The sequence below is a fragment of the Desmodus rotundus genome, chromosome 8, assembly GCF_022682495.2.
Source record: "Desmodus rotundus isolate HL8 chromosome 8, HLdesRot8A.1, whole genome shotgun sequence".
NCBI lineage: Eukaryota > Metazoa > Chordata > Mammalia > Chiroptera > Phyllostomidae > Desmodus > Desmodus rotundus.
In genome coordinates, this window is record NC_071394.1 from 126,711,711 (window position 1) to 126,736,168 (window position 24,458).

The 24,458-nt window shown below is 48.0% G+C and overlaps 1 protein-coding gene across 2 annotated transcripts; it reads right to left on the reverse strand.

The window, feature by feature from the left end:
• Positions 1-6,305: 6,305 nt before the first annotated feature.
• LYZL4 (lysozyme like 4) lies at positions 6,306-19,110 on the reverse strand. 2 transcript variants are annotated; one of them, XM_053930342.1, is made up of 5 exons: positions 18,890-19,110; positions 13,345-13,561; positions 13,081-13,230; positions 12,108-12,186; positions 6,306-6,375 (listed from the first exon to the last, which is right to left on the reverse strand). In XM_053930342.1, exons 2-5 carry the CDS (start codon positions 13,481-13,483, stop codon positions 6,306-6,308), a joined length of 438 nt encoding a protein of 145 aa, XP_053786317.1. In that variant the 5' UTR covers positions 13,484-13,561; positions 18,890-19,110. The 2 variants fall into 2 exon arrangements, with proteins under 2 accessions (XP_053786317.1, XP_024421463.1); XM_024565695.3 differs by having other exon boundaries at positions 13,345-13,580.
• Positions 19,111-24,458: the final 5,348 nt, after the last annotated feature.

Genomic DNA, 24,458 nt, shown 5'->3' on the forward strand with positions numbered 1-24,458 from the left:
ATTGTCCATGGCAAACCATTTGCTGTTTTGGTTTTGGTTTTGTTTTAATCTTCACTGTATTAAGTTTCTTTGGGCGGCACCCAAGAGAAGCTCTTTCTGGATAGCTTCTGCGAAAAGCAGTACCTGCTGTGTCAATACTGCGGGATCCCACAGAGTAAGAAGGAAAGCCAGCCCAAGGCTGCAGAAGGGCAGCAGCCAAGGGCAGGTCTGTGGGCTCAGCAGCAGGTTTGCTGATGCCTCTCTGGGGTACTGACATGACCATGACTCAGCAACCCAAGGTCTAGGTCCTGCCATTCAAGGACAGAGAAGGTGATGGATCCGGCCAAGCCTGGGCTCTCCCCTGGACCTATCCAGAATGGTCGAGGGGGTGGAAACACGCAGTGTAAGCAAAACCCACCTGGGCTCATCCCTGTGGGACTGGTGGGCGGGCCCAGAGGTGCAGGGTCCCAACAGGAAGTCCGGGGATAGCTGCAAAGTCAGCAGCCGCATCCTCAGGCTTCTCCCGGGCATCTCCATGCCAGGGGCCTACGGTGTTCATCGGAGCATTCATACAAGGGCAGCACAGAAGGTGGCCTCTGAAATTTTCCAAGGCATGACCATTTGACCCAGTGGCCTCAGGGCATCAGCAGCAAGGCATATATCTGATGCCAAGATTATATATCTGTTCTGTGGTCATCACTCTGTTTTCAGGCAGCCGGTCCAGCTTACCTGGAGCTTGTCTCTTTCTTGAGGCAATACCAAGGTCTATAGGTGATCTTCAAGCCCTGAAATACTCTGGCATTTTGCAGGTCTGCCCCAAGTGCTTCATCATGGGCCGCATGGGCTGGCTCTAGGTTGACGATGAGAGGCAGTTTAATGGACTGTGTTTGTCCCTGTATGTAAAAGGCCTGCCAGCCTCCCATAGCGGGGTCAGGGGACCCTCACTTCTTCCCACCACAGCTCAGCTCATCTGGCTCCGCGTGTGCTGCTCTGGCACCTTGTGGCCCCTTCCCGAAACCCACGTGTACACTGATGGGGTGGCTAGCACGTGCAAATTCAGTGCTCACCGCGCCAGAACTCTGCTGACCCTTTACACACACAACCTCACTGAATGCTCACAGCAACCTGATGAGAAGGACTATTTTTCTGTATCTCTCTTTATTTCACAAGTGGGAAAATTGAAGTGCAGAGAGATGTCACAACTTGCCCAAAAGTCATACCCAGCAAAGCTGGATTTGGACCCAGACACCCTGAGGCCAGATCTGTGTTCAATCTCCGTGCTACTGCTCTTCTGGTTGTAAACAACAGGCAAAAAACAAAATAAACAAACAAACACAAGAACAACAACAACAACAAAACTCTCAGCTGGCTATTCCTTTCGTCCTTTGTTGGTAACAGGCCACTCCAAACTGCGCTGCCTACGCCAACAGCAACCATTTATTTTGCTCACAGGTCTGCAACCCGGGCCAGGCTCAGCAGAGAGAGCTCGTCTCTGCTCCATGTGGCATCGCCTGGGACAGCCAGATCCAGGCAGGAGGATCCACTTCCCAAACAGCTGGTCGGCTGGTCGTATTGCTGGTAAGATGGTGCTGGTTGTCGGTTCCTCTCCACGTGGGTCTCTCCATGGGCAGCCTGGGCTTCCCCTCAACATGGGGGTTGGGTTCCTGTAGCACGCACCCCATGAAAAGAAAGTGTAGGCTGCCTGTTTCTTAAGGCCCGGGCCTGGAAAGTGGCACGATGTCACTCATCACAGCATTTGCCTTCCTTGGAGCTTCAGGGGACCACATCGGTCAAAGATGCCTATTCATTCACTTCCGCCTTCACACCTCCACAAGAGGGGTGTGCTGCCCCGCTCCACAGATGTTGGGCTCGGTCATGTGACTTATGTGGGCCTCACGGTTGGTGTGTACTTCTCTGCTCTTCGACTTTGTATTTGGTCATGTTATTGGCTTTGACAATGGGATGTTAGCAGAGGTGACATGAGCAGAGGCTTGAAATATGCTTGGGATGTTGGGCTTTTTTTTTTCTGCCATAAGAAGAGCTCCCAAGGGTAGCTCAGTGACCCCAGAAAAATGGGAAATTTAATGGAACAACATTAAACCTAACCGTGAACTCTAGCCAAGTCCTACTGAGCCCAGCTTAGACCTGATGACCCCTTCAGGGGGCCAGCAGACATGAGAAGACTAAATGCTTGCTGTTGGAGCTCCTGAGGTCTGCATAGTCTGTCGTGGAGCATTACTGTGGCGAGAGCTGACCGAAACAGTCGGGACCAATGTGGGACCTTTCCTGTCCTTGACCCTCGTGATAAATGCCTCCTCCAAGACCTGGGTAAAATCTTGCATTTGCCTTGGCCAGATTTCAGTGTTTCAAATTCTATTTATTCATCTAAAGAAAGTTTTTTTCCAAAAAATGAATTCACTAAACTATGAGGTGATTAAATAATTTCGCTCAAAGATAACGAGGAAGGGATGAGTGCAGCCACATTCTCTGTTGGCAGTGCGGAGTGATCAGGCCAATGGCTTGAAAATGACGTACGATTCTGAACTTTGAAAGAAACTGAAAAAAACCAAAAATGAACATTGAAATGACAGTGCATCTGAAAGGAACCACGATTTATTGCTGGGATAATAAATTGGAACTTTCTGGAACAAAAAATCTAACTGAAATGACCAAAAAAAAAAAAATGACCCCAAATCACAAGCATTTTAAAGGCCACATCAGGTGGGAAAGCTTAAGCGGTTGATTTACTGACTTCTTTGCCAGGTCCCATTTCATGGGGTGCCAGATCACTGCAGAATGTAAAACTCTACAGAAACAAATCTGCCTTTGCCCAAAGAAACAGTCACGGGCACTGTTATTTACATTTGCCTTTCAAAACAGCCCATGGGACAAGCCTCCTGAGAGCCCGAGTTCTGGTCACCAGCTTCATTAGCGTCCACACGGATCACACTCAGATTTGCACTTCTTACTCTAATGCACGCAGAGCTAAAAGCTGCAGCTCTCCGTGAGGGAAAAGAAACATCTTCGGGATCACACTGTAACCTAACACGCACTTTGCAACTTTAAAAATCATCAGAGAATTAGGGGGCTCAACGGTGACAAGCCAAGAATGGTCCCGTATGTCTTCTGACTCTTCCCAAACCATGCTCCTTCCAACAACCAGTCTCTCCCATTTCCCAAAGATCAGATTTACCTGGAGACACTTTTTAAAAAAACACAGATTCCTGGACCCCATAATGGAGAATGGGGCTCAGCAGATATGGGCCCGGCCCAGGATTCTGCATTTTAACAGCCACCCCAGGTGATTTGTATTGTGACAGCTCGCAAAAGCTGCAGGTCACTGCCCTGCCTTCTCTGTTAATTTTGCATAGTTGAGAAAGTGACTTTATCTCTTAGGTCCCCAACTGTCCAGCCTTTGAATTGGGCACCAGGACAATGACCCACTCTTTGGTGCTAGTGGCCAAAAACCTCTTCAGTGCAAAGTCTTAACTGAAAAGCTGGAGACCCGATGTTCCAGCTGATGGAGAGAATGGAGAATGAACACCGATGTCGCCCCAGGGTTTGGAGGGGGCTGTGTGCAGGAGGTGTAGGTCTTGTGGAGAGACCCATTCCACCGCCCTCCCTCATCCGGCAGGAGTCAAGCCAAGTCTCTCGTCCCTCCCAACCTCGGTTCTCCAGCTGCGATAGGGTTATCATGCATACCTACTTTGTGAGGTCCTTCAAGGTTTGAAAATATTGTGTGTAAAGGCCTAAGAGTGTAATATTTGTCAAATTGGAGTTAATACAGTAGCTACTGGTGATAGAAGCAGTATCAGTAGTAACAGGAGTCATTCATAATTTAGATTTCTTAACCCAGCTTGGAAACCAGATCGGGAGATCTGTCCCCAGAAGGAGCGCTGGCTGTAACGCCCGTTATCAGTGGGTTCGAGTGTGCCGAGCCAGGAGACGCTGCCAGGAAACCCTGGAGAGGCTTCCCCAATCAATACGCTAACATTTGCTTTGTCCTCGAGCTGCACACCCTTGTTGACACAGTGGCCATTAGAGGACGGTGACGCGCCGTGGCAGAGGTAATGGGCTGGAAGGAGGCGGCAGCGCGCTGGACATGGCGCTTCAGGAGGTAGGGCCTCCATCAGCTGCAGTTGTCACAAATGTCTGGGTGAAGGTTGGGCTGAGGCCAGGTGTGTTACCGCTTTGGGACCCACCCTCTGAAACAGCGCCGGCTTCCCAGCTCAGTAAGGAAGTTGCCCTCAGGGTCTCAAAAGCATCCCATCCACAGCAAGGGCCACTGCCAACAGAATTTTATTGTCCAATTCATGCTATGTGGGTGGGAACTCAAAAATCTTTTTCTGCGGGTGGGGGAGAAGCCACACAAAACCCAGTGATTAAGCTGATCAATCACAACTGAACTTGAGTAAAAATTCTGCCCCTGAAATTCTAACATACAGCTCTTGCCTCTCCTTTCTGAAAGTGACCAAAATGCAAACTAAAACACGGGCTGACCTGCTGTTTTGTAGGTCCTGCCTGCCTTTCAGGTGGCCATGACTCACTCGTGTCCTTGACGTTGTGTCTAGATGGAAGGGCTGTGTGCCTGACAGCCTGACCCCACAAAGGGATACTGCGCAGCCATTAAAAACAGTGCTGGGACCCCTGTCGCAGACCTGGGAACGTGAAGGCCACAAAACGCTGGCGGAGAAAGGCACACTGCGGAACCGCACACACAGTAGCCGCCCCCGCCTGCGAGGAGAAGAACACGCACCCACTCCCACTGGTGGGGGGACGGGTGCACGCAGACAGACACCTGCCACCCTGCATCAAGGTCCTCCTCTGGGACTGCGTTATGAGGAACACTTCAGTTTCCAGGAAGGGGCCGTGGGTGTCTTTACCTTCCTTCTTTATGACCATCTGCACTCTCCAAGTTTTCTTCCCCCAGTACAGGTTGTTTGTATAATGGTAAAAGTGTATAAAAATGGAGTGAGGGGCAGCCACACACGGGCGCTACAGCACACTCTGTAACGGTTCCTAACAACCTGACAGGATGGGGGGAAGCTCATAAAATATGGGGCACCGAGATTTCCTCCTGCAGGGTCTCTAACACCATGGGGAAGTAGAGGCTGTCGACAAGCTCCCGCAGTTCCCTCCGGTCCATTCCCCCTGCACAGGACCCAAAGGTTAAGGACCACGTTCTCTAAACCCCATCCTGGCTCGGGTTCCCGCAGGTGCCCTGGCCACCGGCGAGCAGAGGCTGCTGCTCCCACGTGCATGTCCCGGGCAGGCGTGTCCTGGGAGCCCAGCAGACACCTGCTGCTCCCTCCTGTGCAGGATCCTGTGAAACTCCAAGCTTTGAAATGAACCCCTTTCTGCTTAAAAATCAAAATCAATGTAGGGGAACAATACATTACCATGTATCTTCTTTCTAAAAAGAGAGGTGCAAAACTCTACCTATGGCGTCACGACGACGCTGTTGAAAAAGAAGAAAAACCCGTACGCAGACAAAAGGGCTAAACGGAATGCCACCAAAGCATGGAGGACACTCCTTTTTTGGGTTTCTCTATCTTTCATAACCTCTCTAGCGTGAGTATGTGTTCTTGATAACTCTTTATAAGAAAGAGCAGCTGTCACTGGAGTCTCCACAGAAATACAATGAGGACCTGGCCAATGTGGTCACATTGGTTGGCGTGTCATCCATAACCAAAGGGTTGCAGTTTGATTCCTGGCCAGGGCCCATGCCTAGGTTGCAGGTTTGATCCCCGGTCTGGGTGCATGCAGGAGGCAACCAATTGGTAATTGTCTTCTTGCGTTGATGTCTCTCTCTTCTCTTCTCTCTCCCTTTCCCTCTCTCTAACAGCAATGAAATAGTGGCCTCAGGTGAGGATTTCAAAACAAGAGGATCCCGTGGGCTCCTTCTGTCCACCTGTGTGTCTCTGCGTGGCCACGTGCTGGCCTCTCTTCTGCTCTTCTTTCTTCCACTGTCTCTTTGCTTCCTTTCCCTATTTCATATTTAGAGGCACATCTTGTTTTCCAGATCATTCCCTTCCTTCAAATCCTCCATCTGAGACTAAGTAATACTAAATCATAATAATGGTAAATGATGGTTGTCATGGTAACGATCACACTATAATCATACAAGTGGAGATCTTTGGTCCAGGTGGAGAAACTAGCTGGTTTATTTTGCATCCTGCATCCCTGAATGAAGTAAACTCTTCTCCTTCTCCATCTGGAGCTGTCAAGCGCTGAGACAATCAACAGGACTGAGTAAAGGCAGCACCCAGGAAAGCGTCTTTATTCAGAAGATGCAACCGAGAGGGTTGCGAAGGCCGCCTCGGCCGCTACAACTTGCATCCATCCAACCACCGTGCCAGAGTGTCGGAGTTCTGGCAGTTCAGGGTCCAGGAAGGCCTGCAGCAAGCAAAGCCAGGGAGTCAGAGCTCAGGGTCCACAGGGATCCACAGCCCCCACTGGCCCCTTTACACCCTGGCCTGGCCCCTGCAGTGTTTGGGCATGCCGCCCCTGCTGTGGGCATGCTTCGCCAGGCTCTTGTGCACCTCAAGATGTCTCTTGCTGCGTCCACCACATCCTAACATGAACGCTGGTGTTCCCTACCTCCTCATGCTCACCCCCACCCTCACCCCCAACGAACACACCTCTTCCACAAATCCCACCCTGGGAGATGGGGAGGCAGGACTGTGAACTGCAAAATTCTCCCCCTGCCCTGCAAGGTCAGTATTGTGACCTTCCCTGAAGCTGAGCATCAGAGTTCTGGGGCTGGTTCAGGGTCATATGGTGAGCACTTGGCAGTCCCTAGATCTGAAATGGGAACCCCCGGGCCCTGGGCTGGGGCCTCGTTCACCTTTCCATGCAGCTGCTGCACCCACCACCTTCCGAATCTCCTTGTAGCTCCTCAACCTGCCCAGCTGGACTGAGCTTCTCTCACCTCACTCCTGGTGCCCTAAAAGTGATCCCCCTTTTCCCAGCCCCTGTGCGAGCACCCAGACCCCAGGTCCTCTCAACCCAGCCCAGAGGCTGTGGGAGGCACCAGGCCAGCTGCAGGCTGTTGGAAGTCTGTTTAGTTATTCCCATCCCATCACCGGGCAGGCCTCTATGAACCTTCCAGGGTCACTGGTCCCACAGGTGAAGAGGGGGCTCTGGCCCCCAGTCCCTCACAGATATGGAGCATCAGGAAAATGCACAGACACACACATGTCGTATTTTCAGGAACCACAAGGCCGTCTGTGGCCTGGGCAGGTGTTGCAGGGGACCCCTGTGGCATGCAGGGTCTGGTCTCCTGTCTTCCCTTCTGCCCAGCTCTGCAGAGCCGCTGACCTGAGCTTTGGCAAGCATGTGGCTGCTTATTAGCTTAGCAAGAGCTCACTTCACTGGGAATTCTGAGCAAGTAAGAGGCCTTGATCAACCTGGCCCAGCATCTCTGTACTTAGTGCTATAAGAAAGATGATTTCAGCTCATTAGTGCTTACCCCAGAGAGTGGGCCAAGCTCCCAAAGTAATTGGCAAGCCAGGACTATGTGTGAAAGATATGTTAAACACTCGGAAGACAGTAACATTAATAAGGGGACTCCCACTTTAAAACACCATCTATTAAATTAGTGAGGAAAATGGGTTAATGGATGAGCAGTGTTGAGAACACAGACCAGCCATTTGAAACATATGAAGCTGATCTCTACCTTACTTCCTATACCAAAAATAAATTACAAGGCCAAAGATTTCAGAGTAAAACCATCAAACCATGGAAATTCTATTTTGTAATTGAATAACAAAAACTGAATGTCAGATTTATTGTGTGCCAGGCACTGTCAATACAGAGAGAGACATAGCTTCATTTCTTTACCATCTTAGAGCATAAAAAACCTTTCTAACAAGAAGATTTTATAAACACTCAGAAGCTACACAAAACAAAGATTGAGGGATTCGGTTCTCTGAAAATGTAAAACTCCTGCATGATGAAGATACCATAAACAAAGTCAAAAGACAAATAACAAACCCGAAAAAATAGTTTGCATAGATATGATGGACAACGGTGCAATAACCCTAGTTTATAAAGAACATGTACAAAATCAATAAAAGCAAAAGACATTGTTATCCCAATAGAAAATGGGCTAAGAATATGCATCTGTACTTCACAGGAAAATGGCTAACAAAGACTGACAAGATGCCTAACTTATTTTGTAGCTTAAAGATGCAAAGCAAAACAGAATGATATTTGACAAGTCACAATTTCCAAAAACCACCCAAGTTTTAACGCTCGAGGCTAATGAGCTGGGGGAACACAGGCCCCTCCCGCAGTGGAGCTGGAGGTACCCCCCCTCTCTGAAAGCCAATGTCACAATCTGTCTCCAACTTTTCAAGGCACCAAATGGTCCCAACAAATCTACAAGGGATTTCCCTAAGAATACAAGGGAGGACCCCTCAAAGAACAGAATTTATTTATAAACAATTGTGTGTTTATTCTTATGTGTTTAAACTGCAGTCACCTTCAAAGTACTCTCCATTTGATACAATGTACCTATTGAGACTTTTTTCCACTGCTCTAAACAGTTTTTGAATTTGTAGATTTTGATGCCTTCTACTGCTTTTGCCATCTTTTGTTTTACCTCTTCCACATCGGCAAAATGTTTACCTTTGAGGACTTTTTTTTTCATCCGGGGAAACAAAGAAAAGTCGCTTGAGGAGAGATCAGGTGACTAGGGAGGGTGGGACACAGGGGTCATGCCATTTTTGGTCAAAAACTGCTGAACACTCAGCACAGTGTGGGTGAGTGGGTTTGTAAATCACCCATATGAAATGGGCAAATGTGTTGAAAGTCTTCAAAAAAAATTCACTGAAGCCGAATGAACGCAGCCTCTCACAACAACACCAGCTGGTGCACTGGTACAGATGGGTTCCTAGCACACTCACCTAGTGGAGGAAGCTTGTACTACAAGGGACTTGCTCCTGGAAAATAATTCCGATGTATTTGGGTTCCCACTGGTACGCTTGAAAGAACACAAAAATTCTAAGAGCAAGATGCTCAGGCAGACTTGTTTGAAACAGCGGCAGGAAGAAAAATGGAAACAACCTAAAGGCTCATCAGCAGGGAACTGTCAGACGAGGCCCTGCAGCATCCATACAGCCGCGTACCACACCGCTGTCACAGGGATGATCACTAGGTGGAGATTTGCCAGGATTCTCAAGCTCTATTAATACATGGGGGGAAAAAAGAAAAAAAGCTGGGTGCATGTCAGTGTGCCCATTGGATTCCATGTATATTTTAAAATATCTGTGCAAACATTTTTCTCTGGTTTATGAGACATGGTAACAGTGGTAAGCTTCAGGAGGCAGCTAATAAGAAGTTTACTTTTTTTTATTTTTAAATATGCATGTGCTATTTTATTTTTAGCAAGAATGAACTAAAAAGTTAAAAAGTCTTTAAAATGCCTTCTGGATAATGGCTCCAAATACAGCCTTGGACTTTCAAGAAGCATTTAGGGGTCACCTATGATGTGCCAGGCATAGAGCTAAAGTCTGGAGATATAGAGGCAAGATAGAGACCAAGATCTTGGGCTGAACTTGGCTCCCAAAGAGACAGAAAAGACAAAAAAAGCTAATACAAAAGCCCTGACCTCTGAGATGGACACTTCTCATGTTGCCAGATTTGGGATGAGGTCCCCGCAGCTTACACAGCCTATGGGTTATGGTAAGGAAGACCACTCAGGCTTCACTAGTGGCAGGAGTCCACCTGTCCATCTGCTCCTCCTCCCCTGGATAACCCTGCTCAGAAACCCGCGTCTGCCCCCACAGGAGAACAGGACAGCACCCTGAGGTTGCCTTCTCCATGATGAGAACACCAGTCCTCCATGTAAACCATGCCCATCTCTTTGAAAGCTGAAGTTTGGAAAAGCACAGGTCCAGAATCAATTCCAGTGCTGTGGAAATGGGAGAGGGAGAGAGAGAGAGAGAGAGAGAGAAGGAGAGGGAAAGAAAGAGAGAGAGAGATGGGGGAGAGAGAGAGAAACATTGATGTGAGAGAAAAACTTCTATCGGTTGCTTCTTGTATGTTTCCCAACCAGGAATCGAACCCACAATCTAGGTATGTGCCCTAACTGGGAATAGAACCTGCAACCCTTTGGTGCACAGCCTGACAGTCCAACCAACTGAGCCACCGGCCAGGGAAGTTTCCTCATTTTAACAATGGGGATAAGAAAACTCACTGCAGAGGGATCTGTGAAGATTAAACAGTGGTTTTTACGTTATTGTGCAAAGCCTACACACTAAAGCAGCCAAGAAATTGTAGCTATCATTAAAGGATTTCCCCTATTGTAGGATGTCTTCTATTGCAAGATGCATCGATGATTTATTAACAACTTTGGGAAATGACACATCAACTGCAAGACAAACCCTAATTGCCGATATAGTAAGATGTACAATCTGGAAATATGACATTGTTTCTAGATCAACCTGCAGACAGCAATGCCCAGAATCAACCAGGAAGTCCATGAGGAGATGTGGGCTGGAGGGGGAGGCAGCAAAAGCAGGGGAACGTGGAAACTGGTGGTGACACAGTGTCTTCCGGACAACGCGGACCCACCATGGAGGTGATGGCAGTGCATCCTGAGAATGGAGAGCTTTATATGCTCCAGACATACATATTCAGCAAAATATCCAAATTGGAAACTGGGCCAAGAGATGTGCACACCGATCTATGCTGAGACGGACATCTGAGAAGGGGGTCTGATCCAAGTAACAGGGAGCAAAGATGAGAAAAAGTCACCTGACCTCTCTATTTTGCAAGTATTGAATGTGAGTAAATCTGTCCTATTCAAGGAAGGAGAAAACTAACATGGGACCTATGGGAAAATATTACAAGAAGAAAGGGGGGAATTACAATGAAATTCAGAGGAACATTCTTCTGAAGACAGCATACTGCAGGATGGGTAAGTAAATTTGTCCAAACTGATATTCTCAACAAGATGCCGCCAGACACGACCTCTGGAGAAAGCCCATGGGAGAAAAGAGACATAAAAAAGACAACAGTTTGAATTTTAAAAGGAAGGTGGATAGACCACCACAGAATTGCAAAGAAACTAAAAATATAATAACCAAATGTTCAATACCTACTCATGATTTAAAAAAAAACTTTCAACAATCTGAAAATGGAAAAGAACACTCTTAATCTGATCAAGAGTATCTCAGAAAACAAAGAAAACACCTCACTCAGTGATGAAATATTGAACTTCTTACTGTGAGATTAGGAATGAAACAAGAATGCCATTACTACCACTTCTATTCAACATTTCCTAGAGATCTTAGCCAGTGCAACAAGGCAGGAAAATGAAAGAAAAGTATTGTAGAGCCAAATGTGAAAGGTAAAACAATAAAGCTTTTAGGAACAGGCAAAGATTACTTTAAAATAAACAAAAATAACCATAAAGGGAAAGCAATGATAAATTAGACTACATTAAGACTAAGAACTTGTGTTTATCAAGACTCCATTAAGAAGGTAAAACAGTAACCCACAGAATAAAAGAAGATATTTGCAATACTTGTATCCAACAAAAAACTCTTATCCAGAATATATAAGTAACTCCTAACAAATTAATAAAAGACAGATAACACAACAGAAAACACCCTAATGGGTTATCGTAAAATGCAAAAGAAGACAAAGTTGTTATTCACCTTTCAAATGGCCAAGGTTTCTAATTAGTGAGAGTGTAGTAAATAAGCATTTTACTAAACTATAAATATTAGTATAAATTGGTACAAGCTTGCTAGAGAGTCATTTCACACATGCATCAAGGATCTTTGAAAGTATTCAGAAACCCTTGTGAGAATATATATGTAAGAAATAATCAGATATACACAGAGATTTATTTCAAGGATGCTCATCCTAGCATCCTGTATCACCCTACACAAGATTTGAGTGGTGTGGGGTTGGGAGGCAGGGGATGTTCAACATAAAGCAGTTTGACTGATAACTATCTCCTTCCTTCTGTGACCTTGGGGTTGCAGAACTCAATGGTGTTGTTCTGCTTAACTCGGTGAGTAGGATCCCACAGATGTGCAACCAAAATTAACCCAAGATCAAGATGAAATGGATGAAAGTCATTAATACATACTATTTAAAGATGTACCACTTACCATGCTCCCATTCCTTCTTTTCCTTTTACAATTTTCTTGGCACATTCAATTGTCTTGTTTAAATTCGGATTCAGTAAAGCTGTGGAGAAAATAAAGTGGAATGATATCAAACCACCACTTGGCCGCTAAGTCGGAGCATGTCAGGAAGGCACAAGGGGCTCACACTACAGAGGCTTCCATGAGGTTCCAGGAATAAATCTATCCCTAGATTTTCCTCAGACAACATTGGGAGGTAGCAGGATGAGGTCCTCTTATGCTAAATCTGTTGACTTTTTCTTGTAGTTCTTATAATATTTTCATTAAAAATATACGTGTATAGTGAATATTCTGTGCTGGGCAACATAAGAAGTAGTGGAGCTAGAACAACCAACATGAAAAATCCCTGCCCTCGGAGCCTGCTTTCTGGAAGTGGGTAAAGATTATAGTCAATTATAATGCAAAGAATGCCAGGAATGGTGGGGAATGCAACTTGCTGTGGGAATGTGGAGTGAAAGCACCTAACTTAAGACTTGAAGAATCGGGGAAAAGGATCATTGGGTCAAGGGACATCTAGGTAAGGAGTAGGTAAGGAAGGGGAGCTAAGGGAACAGGCAAAGGAGGAACAGGAGTGTGGTGCCAAGTGTGGGTAATATCGGGCCCAGCCAGAGCCCTCCATGCTCTCCCTTGAGGCTCCGTGGGCTCTAATGCTTCCTCTCTGCTTCCTCTCAACACAGTGACACCTTCTCTGACACGTTCTCTGGGTGTCCATCACTCCATGCCAGGCCACCTGCCGTGCCTGGCTCACAGCCACCCTTTTGGCTTGTGAACCTGGCATTGCAGCACTGCCCCCGAGGCCCCACCTTGGATTTGGCCCAGCAGGGCCCCTGCCAAGCCCTGCCCCTCCCTGCTCCAAATTGTGAACTCCAGCCATCAGGAAGGCAGACCTCTGGAGTGCAATGCTGTGGCCCTTGTGGAACAGAGCGGGGGGACCTACCGGAGCAGGACACGTGGCAGAGGTTCCTCCCCTTGTCGCACCAGTCAGGGTTGCGAATCTGAAAGAGGCCGAAGCCCGTGTAGGACTCACGCAAGTTCTCATAGACAGCCACGGGGTTGAACTTGCTCTCAAAGTAAGCCAGGCACACCCCTAAGATGGAACAGGAGGCAGGTGTGTGGCTCAGAGGGACGTGGGAGTGGGGGTGCCTGGGCAAGGGGCGGGGGAGTGGGGATAAGGAGGGGGTGCTGAGCGGGGCCTACTCACAGTTTTCAAGGCTGTAGCCCTCAAAATCACTCAGGCCTCCCTCGTAGAGCTTCTGAGCCACCACACAGCGTCCCAAGACAGCAGCACCACTGGGGACCACGAGGCAGCTGATGAGGGAGAGCAAGGCCGATGCCTCCATCTCCTCCAGGCCTGGCAGCCAGGTGAGTGAGCAGTGTCACAGATGATGTCTACCAAGGTCCCCCGGACACTGGTTCCTCTGAAGGAAATGATGGGTACTGTTGGGTGAGGGAGGTGCACAGCTCAGCATGTTCAGAAAAATGGGCATCCTGCCTGGCTTAACCATGACCTATTAATTCTCTGAGGCCAGTGACTTCCAATCGGAATAGTTGGGTCCCCCTCCTCTTTTTAAGCTCTTGGTTAAGGGAATTGCTCTTTTGAAGGTCTCTCTCTCTCTCTCTTTATGCTGCTCACACACACACATCCTCTCCCTTCAGCAAAACTCAATGGCTTCCTCTTAGTTTGTTCTCACTCATTTCTCTTTCCCATTAGTTACTGACACTGAAATCTTTTCTTCCTCTTTATTGCGGAAGTAGAACTGGCTCATGAAAGGCATTTGGGGAAGCAGAAGAAGAAGAAAGAAAGACATCCGTCATGGTCCCAGTCCTGGAGCACAAGCCCTGCCGTCGTGCTGAATGATGATCTTCCTCCTGGAAGCTAGTCTGAGCTGGGGTCTCCGCCCTTACAGTCTAATCACCAGGTTGCACTCCACCAAGCGCCTGGTGCTGTCCATGCAAGGAGACACTCCCTGGTCCAGTCAGACCTGCCACTCATGAGCTGGGTCATCCTCAGGCATAGCGGACGTGTCACTTAACCTCACAGTGTCCCAGCCTTCTCATCTATATGGGGGGTGTGGGTGAAACTTCTGGGTGCTCAGAGAATTAACCCCTGAGTTTGTTCTCCATTTCTGCTGTCTGCGCCTCATCACCGCATCATCACTGCAAGGTCAGTGATAGCCCAGCCTCCTGGGCTCCGCCCCTCCAGGCTGACTCCTCCAAGTCATGTTTTCTACTATGAGTGAGGACTGTCCCCAAAGCATGTACAAAACCCCCCTTTGAGAATGCTGCTAGCTCCCTCATCCCCACCACGGCAAATCTACCCTTGGCTTTCTATGCCCTCCATGATCTGGTCTTTTGCTGGTTCATCCTTGGTTCCATCAGGAGGAACCAAGACCATCAACTCTGAATTCCCATGTGGCTCCCTCTTTGGGCCTCTCTGCCCCTCTCCACACCACTCCCTCCACACCTGTGCTCCTGTTCATTCTTACTGCGATGTCTTCACTCATGGTTCTGCCCAAGAACAGGCTCTACCCAGCCTTCCCCACACTGACATTGCTCTATTTTGAGATCTCCACCCCAGATGCCACTTCCTTGAAGCCCAATGCAGTCCTTCAAGAACATTCATTCTCTTTAGCCCTTATTGCCCTCAGAATCACTTCCATAACACCTAGCCAGTGATTGTCCTATTCTGTGCTATGTCCTGTACCTCAGATTAGAGTGTATAATTGGAAAGTACAATGTATCTCTCTCCTAGCACTCCTGACAGCCCCTAACAATGCGGAAGTGTATATCAATTGAACAATTAATTGCGCCTGTTTGTCATTATCCACAGGTATATGTGCAGATCCTCTAGCCTCTATTCACCTACGCCAGGGATTCTCAACCTTGACGCTTGGGCTGGAAAAGCTTACCAGTCCACCAGTCCTTCTGCGGGTCCTGGGGCCTTCTCACAGGGAGGGAAGGAACAGCAGGAGGGGCAGCTTCGGGCCTCGTTAAAGGAGGTTGCTCTCCCACCCACTCACTTCCCTGGATTTTTCAGATGCTTCTTCTTGGTAACCTGTTCACCTTCTCCCAAGAGTTTTTAACCCATAAGTCCTTCTCCATGGCCTACTCTTCTAAAATCTTCTCTATGACATCAGCTGCTAGGCACCAGAACATTCTGAAGCAGGGAGTGGCCTCTCACCGTAGTATTTGTATTTGTCTTCTATTGCTGCTGCAACAAGTGACCTCCAACTCAGCAGCTTAAACAACACAAATTGATCGCCTTCGAGTTCTGTCAGACTGGACTGCCATGAGTAGCATGGGCCGTGCTCCTTCCTGGGGGCTCTCAGGGAGGACCTGTTCCCTTGGTCACTCGGGCTGATGGCAGAACAAAGTTCCTTGTAGCTGTAGGACTGTGGTTCCGTTTCCTTGCTTCCTGGCCACTGAGGGTCCTCTCCACTGTAGGACTGTCACCCACATTTCTTGGCTGTACCTCCCTTCGTCGAGGTTCCAACCCTCTCACACTTTGACTCTCTTCTGCTTCTTCTTCCATTGCTGTCTCTCTCTGACTTACCTTCGGCCTCTTCTCCCACTTTAAAGGAGTCACGAGATAAGATTGGCTCACCCTGGTGATCCAGGATGATCTCCCCATCTCGAGGTCCCCAACCTTAATCACATCCTCCAAGTCCCTCTTGCCACGTCAATAACATATTCAGAGGTTCCAGGGGTAGGGTGTGAACACCTCTGGGGCAGCATTATTCTGCCTACCACAGCATTCTTCTGGGTCCCCCAGAGAACTGCCTTCTACTGTGGAGCAGTAGGAGAAGCCCCTACTTTGCTCCTCTACTCGCAATGGGGCCATGGTCATAGACATCTTCTCTTGGAGCCTAGGCAAGCTCATCTGTGACCTGAGGGCACCAATGGATTATCTTTAAGATCCCTTCTAGCTCCAGAAAGTTAAGAGATGTTGAGATGAATCAGGATAATGTTGGCCTTTTAAAAACACACAAGTCCTTCTGGCTGACTCAGTTATGACTGGTAATTAGTCGATTGATAGAAAGCGATAAAGTGGAGGGAAAAAAATGTCAACCGTTAAAACAAACTTAAACCCATAAGTGCACATTTGCACAACAATCATTAGAGATGGCCTTCTCTCAGCAATGAGTTACTGACTGAAGCACAAAGGGTTTTTTAGATCAACGAGGCAGCTCTCTACATACTAATATGGAAAGAAATGTATGAAACAGTGGTCACTCAGAAGAAGGAGGCTCAAATCAGTATCTCAGTATGCTAACATTTTGCAATTCGGTAATAGGCATATTTACTTGTTATGTTTATGGAAAATAGGCCAGAAATTTACGGCAATGCTTGAGTCTTATTACAAAACAAGAAAATGACTTATTCAAACAATGAAACAAAATATTTTAAAAGATTTTAGTGGCAAAGCAGAAAGTAGACTTTGAATAATTGCTCTCATCCCGGGAGTTTTACGCACATACGCACATTCGCACACCTCATCAAACATTTTGGCAGCATGAATCTAATTAGAACTTCCAAAACCAAATTTGTATTAAAAATTAAGAAGTGCTTAGGCCTGTGCAAATAACCAAACAGTTAGCCTACCAAGTCAAGTCACGGTTTTAGCCAGACACTGCTCCTCCTGCCCTATGAGACCAGGACATGCTACACCTATGCCTTTCCATATCATTCGATCTTTAAAGGAGCAGTCGCTAACCATAGATTTAAAGGAGCAGTCACTAACCATAGACTATGTGCTAGGTCCAGGGTGGGCCCCCCTGAGGAAGCAGACACAGCTTCTCCTTTAAAACAGAAAGGAACGGCCAGACTAATGGGGAGGACAAACATGAACAGTATAATGTTGTGAGGCAAGGGGAAGAGGAAATGAAAGCTTAGTGTGCACAGAAAACAGGCTGAACCAGCCTCAAAGCTATGAACTCAAACTGTAGGCTACGAGAAAAGGTTCTGCCAATGGTTTGTACTGAACTTGCATTCCTTGGGGACAAGACTGTCCCTGTCATTACTGAGAATGCTCCCAACCTCTGTGGTGGAAAGTCATACTTTGCCTCCACAGTGGGAACACGCTAGATCTTCTATCTGGATATCCCATCTCTCATTCACCTGTGGGCTGAGGAGGACTCCACCCATGGCTACAGGGTAGAGCACATGACCAGGCCTAAGCCAATAGGCACATTCTGTTCTTCTGGGTACAGGGATTGGTTCAGGAATGACCAAGTGACCTAACCTGGACCAATCAGAGAGAAGTTTAGGATTTTAATGGAAACTACTGGAAAAGAGGGATTCCCCACTGTCTCTGAATCTGCAAGGGAAATACTAGAGCTTCTGAGACATTGTGAGGGCTGACCCTGTAGTGGTCTGGCGTGATGTGCCCCTGATGTCACACAGGGGAAGCTACACAACATCACCTTGGTGTCCTTACCAGAACCATTTAACCTGAATAATGATGTAGAAACAGACTAACCCCAGAACATGGATGTTCTAAAGACTAAGGGTCCTGAAATCTCCAAAGGATTCAGGATTACAAAGGATGGGGGGAAGTCAAGGATTGTGCTTCATTAAGGGAGACAAAAGTTGATAAAGAGCAAAAGTTTATAAATCTTGACTAGACTTTAAATTTTTTAAAAACCTAGCTATAAAGGACAGGTGAGGGCCATTTGAGCATAGACTGTGTGTGGGGTGGTGGTTAATTGAAATAAAGCTGATTCCTTAGGGTTAATAATGCTCTTGAGGTTAGGAAGGCAACCGTCCTTGTTCTTGGGAAATGCAAAATGAAGGGTTAGGGGTGTCCAACCTGCACATGGCCCAGGACGGCTATGAATGCGGCCCAACACAAAATTGTAGATTTACTTAAAACCCTTTTTTTTCTCTCATTAGTTTTCGTTAGTGTTTGTGTATCTAATGTGTGGCCCAAGACAACTCTTCTTCTTCCAGTGTGGCCCAGAGACGCCCAAAGGGTGGACACTTCTCATGGGCATAAAATACCACAATGTGTGCAGTCAGCTTCCAGGGACAGAGAGCGAGAGTGGCAAAGTGATCGTAGCCGGAAAACCTAGAGAGCGGCACAAAGGGGTTCATTACACCGGCCCTTTATCTTGAAAAATAAGCTAATTTTTTTAGAATCTAAAAAAGAACTGGAGTTCTGAAGTCAGACAGTCCTGGTCTACCTCTTGTTAGCTGTGTGACCTTGAGAACATCATTTATTTTTGCTTCAATTCTTCACCTGTAAAATGAGGATAATTAACAAAACCTATCTCATAGGCTTATTGAGTGAATTAAGTGAGCTAAATATATGTAAAATGCTTAACAGAGTGCCTGGCACATAATGCTCAATAAATAGTGCTTTGAACTTTAAAATAAGAGGAAGAGGAGAAGAGGAAGGATGGAAGGAAGAGGAGAAATAGGAGAGGAAGGAGGAAGAGGAGAGGGAGGAGGGAGAGAAATAAATGAAGGGGAAGAAGGAAGAGAGAAGAGGGGGAAGGGAGCAATGGCTTCCCTTGCCTGCTCCAGCCAGTGGTGGTCCAGCACACCAGTCCATCTGACACAGTTCGTTCAGGAAGACAGCAAAGAAGAGGATGCAGCCAGGAGAGGAGGCCAAAATCTCTCCTAGGAAGGACAATCTAGGTTTTGTCTCAAAGCTTTCAGGGTAAATTGACCAACTGGATGCATTATAAAGGCAAAGCTTTTAACAAAGCCATAAACAAAACCTGATTAACTACCACCACACTGACCTCCCAACTCCAACTCCAACGTTGCCTGGGAATAGCAGGGGACAGAATAGTGTCATCCTTGGAACCACTGGCTGTTCATCTTCCATTCTCCAGGCTAGTGACTCAGGGAAAATCATGGCATTCACCTCCTTGGTCCCATGTCTTCCAGCAAAGCTTGTTGGGATCTCTCCTCCCACAAGCAGAGAGCAATTGAATATACATGAAGGCCACCTTCAGCTCCAAAATGCAGACATGTATGCTGAGGGGACCCTGCCAGCTTTGCTTTTTCATGGGATCATTTGTCAACTATAATCCCACTGTAACCATTGGTATTTAGCTAATTATTAATAAAAGAAAGGAGAGCAAAGGGACTTAGACATTGAGCTTGATGAAACGGGGAGCCTGAGCCTGCTTACTTAGCCAAAACCTTCAGCTTCACGCTTCAGGGGAGAAAGCATTGCTCTACCAAGGGGATTAACACTCCTCCTTTCTCCCACTCCAGTACCAGATTGTTGAGGGGGTGGGGGGCACAGGAGGAGGTGCTTGACCAAACAGACCTGTCAATCTAACTAGAGGGTGAGCCTATCAAAAGTCTGTGAAAACTTGGGAAATTCATTGGCCAATTTGAAAAAGCTTCTGGTCTTTTCCAAGCCCAGGATAATATAATTCCGGGGGTGGGGTGGGGGGCGGGGAAGACTGTGTTCTCTCTCTCTCTCTCTCTCTTTCTTTCTTTTGCCTATGACCTACACTTGCACAGTACACTTGCCTGTTCTGTCCATGGCCACGTGGCCCTAGCAGCCACGTGGCCTGTGGCCATGGGGACTCCACACCCAGGCTCCAGGAGGGAGCCCAAATACCTCAGCACAGCAATGGACTGCAGCTGGAAACACATGCTAAGCTAGCCAGATGCTGGACCGGACTTTAGTGTGGAGCATAAACTCTGGACACTGGCTTTTGTGTTGGCCTTATTGAAGACACAGTTGGATGTTTTCCAGGGCAAGACAAAAGGGGATGGGACATTAGGAAGTCAGGAGGGGGACCCCCTTAGTTTTATGTCATCAATAAAATTTACCACCGAACCCCATCTTCCCATACGAGTCTCAGGAAATTCTTTTTCTTGTGACACCACAAGAACTCCACTTCCACCGATCACACAACAAGGAGATAGATTTGGCTGGTTCAAGTCCCAAGTCCCTTGTAGGAGCCAGGAACCCCAAATTGGGGCCTATCTCAGCCACTTCCGACTCAGAGAAGGGGAGCCAGCCCTGAGTCTCATTGCTCTCAGTTGCCCCTCTGTTCGCTCAGCCCTTGGCCCTAGCTGGACTTCTCCGGAGCCCTCCCCAACAGATGGATCTCCATCTGCTCTGCAGACACAGCCAGATTACACAGTCTATAATTACATCTGTATCTGTGTCGATATCTGCATCTATATCTGTATGGTGTCTGCAAAACAATTCCTGGACACGAGACAAGATGCTGACCAGCCAATCCTGAAGATGCTCAAGCACATCTGAGGTTGAAGCTCCATTTGGAACAATCTACTTCTCCTGCATTGCAAACTGTTTCTGGCCGTGGAGCCCCTGATGAAAAGCAAACTCACGCTGAAGGCCTCACTACTAGCTCACATTCCTTGCTTCCTTTGCAAGTGGTCCATGGGGGCCATATTGGGCCTTGAGGATGAGGCGTCCAGTCCACCATGTTATTCATAACTGAGCAAGACAGAAACAGGACGAGGACCAGAACTCAGGGCTTCTGACACCCACAGAAAGAGGGCTGAGGAGAGATTTTTGGTCATCCAGCCAAAGTGCCCCCTAAAAGAATCCTGATAGTATTTTGGGCAAAGACCCCTGAATTGCAAAGAAGGTGGGACTTGCTCCTGGCCTATGGGTGGGTGTATGACCCAGTTCTGGCCAGTAAGAGGTAAGGGGAAGTACACTGGGGAGAGGGGCTCCTGGGGATGATCTTCCCTGGGTCAGAGGCAAAGGACAGACCTTCCATTCTAGGCCGCCTGCCTCCCCTTTGAGCTCAACTGCACAAGGCATAATGTTTGGAGTTGCTGCTGCCATTTTTTGATGTGAGGGGGCCTAGAGAATGGCACTGCTGTCAGCTCAGAGCCTGGCATTCCTGATCCCCGAATCAGTATCAGCAGCTGCCCCCACCCCCAGACGTCTTATGCAAGAAGCCCAAAGCTCCGCGGCGTGACTCGCCTTTAGTCACGTATCGTACTTGCTGCTGAAAGCACCTCTCATTGATTGGAGGGATTTGTGTAAAGCTGCCACACGTTCATCTGCCAGTCCGGCATGTTCAGCTACGGTGTTGCTTATCTAGTTTAAAAACACTCGGCTCATCTGAAACGGCATCTGCAAGAAAAGAGCCCTGCCTCCCTGGAAGCTCGTCGGAGGCAAAGCACCTTCGCAGCCTTGAGATGGGGGAAGGGACTTAGTGGTGTTCTTTTATGAACCCTCTTCTTGGTACCCGAGTTGGGACAAAGACTCCCTCGGCTACCCACAGGGCACCAGAATGAAAGCAGAAAGACAGCAGGCTGTGCCGAGAGAAATGCTGAGCAGGGAGCAGGCAGGGGACCCGTCACGACCCACAAGTCCAGGCATGATGGGAGGCACAACATTGTCCCGGGGTGGGGGTGGGGGGTGTGGTGAGTCCAAATTACCAAGAGGATGAGAAAAACCAGCAGGCAGGGTGACTGTCTGTCCCCATTTGTCTGGGACTGAGGGGTTTTAAGGGTGCAGGACTTTCTGTGTTAAAACTAGGAGAGTTCTCTAAAAGTAGTTACTTCAATATGTGAGTTACACAGGAGATGGGGCCACACCTCCTCACTCCCCCATCCTCTGTCCCCCCCACCACGAGGGAGAGAAGCAGCAGAGCCAGCCTGGCCCGGGGTCTGGCAGATTCCGGGCTGCGTCCCACATCTGTCTGCTCTTCTGACAGTGGCCATCCTCTGAAGTCCACACTCTGCTGCTTTTTGTTCCAGGGACAGAGGCGTGGGTGAGGCCTGACACTCCCTTTCCAGCCGTGTGACCAAGGACAAGATACTTCATTCGTCAAACTTCAGCTTCTCTGCTTACAAAACAGGCATAGAAGCAGTGCTGACCTCATCAGGCTGTGTGGAAAGTTCTAGTCCATGGTAATGCCTCCATGAATATGAAGGACAAGGGGGAGGGGTGTCCAGAGGCTCAGTGCAGAGGATGCCTGAGCAGGCCAGACGGGTGATGAGAAGGAGCAGGCAGGTGGAGACTGGAGGCTGATGTTTTCCCTGGGCTGCCCATCAGAATCACCTGGGGAATCACACCCTAACCAGAGGAACCTGGAATCTGAGAGCGCACCCAGGCCTCAGAGTCCCAGGTGACTCTACAGCTCCCCAGGTGACTCTACAGGGCAGCCAGAGTTGAAAGCCATTGGCCTAGCCCTTACTTTTATTTTTTTCATTTGTTGGTTGGTAACACTTTCAATTACATTTATCGAGATAACATTGGTGAATAACATCATATAAATTTCAAAACAAATTTTCAAAAAGTAAACATTATAATTCACTATCTGTATCATCTATTCATGCTCACCACCAAAATTCTACCCCATTCACGCCCCCCCCAACCCTCCCCTCTCTGGTAACCACCATTCTGTTATCTGTATCTGGGGTTTAGTTTTGTTTTTAGTTCATTTTTTGTCATTGTTTTATATTCCACATGTGAGTAAAATCTTAAAGTATTTGTGCTTTTCCTTTGGACTTATTTCACCTAACATAATTCCACCATGGATGGATCTTGAGAGCACCCACCCCTTTGCATTTGGATGTGTAGACCTTGGAGGAACCTCAGGGCCCCTGGGAGCTTGTTAGAAATGCAGAATCTCAGGCCCCACCCCAGACCTGCTAAATCAGATTCTGTGTGTGAACAGGATCCCTGGGGGATTCGTGTGCACGTTAACAACTAAGCACCCCTGGGCTGGCCTGGGTGTCCTACAGATGGGAAAAGGCGCGACATGCTGGGCAGGCTTGGAACCTGATTAAAATCCGGAGTGTGAGTTGGAGGGGGAAATGAGGGCTGGCTATTTACACCAATAACCTCATCTCCTGGCCAACGCAAAGGGCACGGGCGGCGAGGCTCTGTGTGTTTAAACTTGAGTGAATCTGCGGTTGTGGCCGCTCAGGAAGTGGAGGATTCTGCCGGCAGCCCGGTGTTTGCTCATCCGCCACTATATCAGCTGGAGGACTGACGTTATCTGGCATCAACAGGGCACACGCTGGGCCCCAGCCTGGAATTAGCAGAAAAATATCAGCCTGCATGAAGCCTTGGCATCATTACAGGGAGATCATTCCCAGAGGCCTTTCCTCAGCCGGGGTGAGCCACCCCATCCCCCCCGGCAAATGGGCCGCTGAGGTCAGCTCTGCGGAGAGCAGGCCTGGCTGGGTTCCTGGAAGGGGTGTGAGCTTGCCCTCTGGGACAGGGCGTGGGGCAACCTCTGTTGTGGCCCCAGTCATAGGGCTTTCTTAGGAGAAAAAAAAAGGGGGCGTCTATAGTTTCTAGAACCTGAAGGAATGATATAAACTAAATTCTAATGAGTATTTACTGTCTCTGGTAATCCCAATGGGTTCACCATCATTTCATAAAAGGCAGCCAAAAGGCAGGTGCTATGTCTCATATTGAAACCATTTAAGTAGACAGTACAAATATGTATAAGTCTTAGTTTTTTTAAAAAAGCATCCCAGCCCTGGCTGGTGTGGCTCAGTGGACTGAGTGCCAGCCTGTGAACCAAAGGGTTGCCGGTTTGATTCCCAGTCGGGACACATGCCTGGGTTGTGGGCCAGGTTCCCAGTAGGGGGTGTGCAACAGGCAACCACATATTTATGTTTCTCTCCCTCTCTTTCTCCCTGTCTTCCCCTTTCTAAAAATAAATTTAAAAAATCTTTTTTTACAAAAAGCATTCCAGTCTGGTTCAGTGTCCACCATTATTATCTCAGAGTAGCCAGCTCTTTAGATGGGCCCTTTGATAACCGAATCAAAACGGTGGGCTCTCTCCCTGAAAAGGAGACATAAACACAAATGCGTAAGTACAACTTCAGGGAACGCACAGGCCCCTGAACCACTTCCCAGTGTCCTGGAATTCAGCTTTGCTTCCGTCATTCAGTCACGCGTCTCCTGATACAATGCCACGTTTACTTCTTCTAGGACCTCCCCACTCACTTCCAGCCCCTGTGCTCACGGTCGGAGGCCGTGCCCCTGGCTACAGTGACTGGTTCAGGGATAGGCACTGGGACCCTTTCCGGACCAGGAAGACTCAGTGAAAGTTAAAGACAAGCTCTTTACTCTTCTTTCTCATTGATGCGAAACAGGAAGGCTGTAGGCACAGCAGTTACTACCTTGGGACCGCAGGGACGAGTGTTTGCGAGGATGGACCCAGCACAAAGTAAGCGCAGCCCAGACACAAAGAGAGAAACCAGGTCCTGAACACAGCATTTGAACTCCAAAGCAATGCCACATCTGTCCCTGGACAGGTCAGCAAATAAACCCTGGGAGCCATGCTTAGCCCAGCATGAGTCGCCTGCGACAGAAAGGGTTCTGATAGAGAATCTTCA

Coding starts and splice junctions, on each gene's coding strand:
- LYZL4 (XM_053930342.1), bottom strand. CDS start 13,483: ATGGAGGCATCGGCCTTGCTCTCCCTCATCAGCTGCCTCGTGGTCCCC. Junction 13,231..13,344: donor GGGCTACAGCCTTGAAAACT/GTGAGTAGGCCC, acceptor GTTCCATCTTAG/GGGTGTGCCTGGCTTACTTT. Junction 6,376..12,107: donor AAAGAAGGAATGGGAGCATG/GTAAGTGGTACA, acceptor TGCTTGCTGCAG/GCCTTCCTGGACCCTGAACT.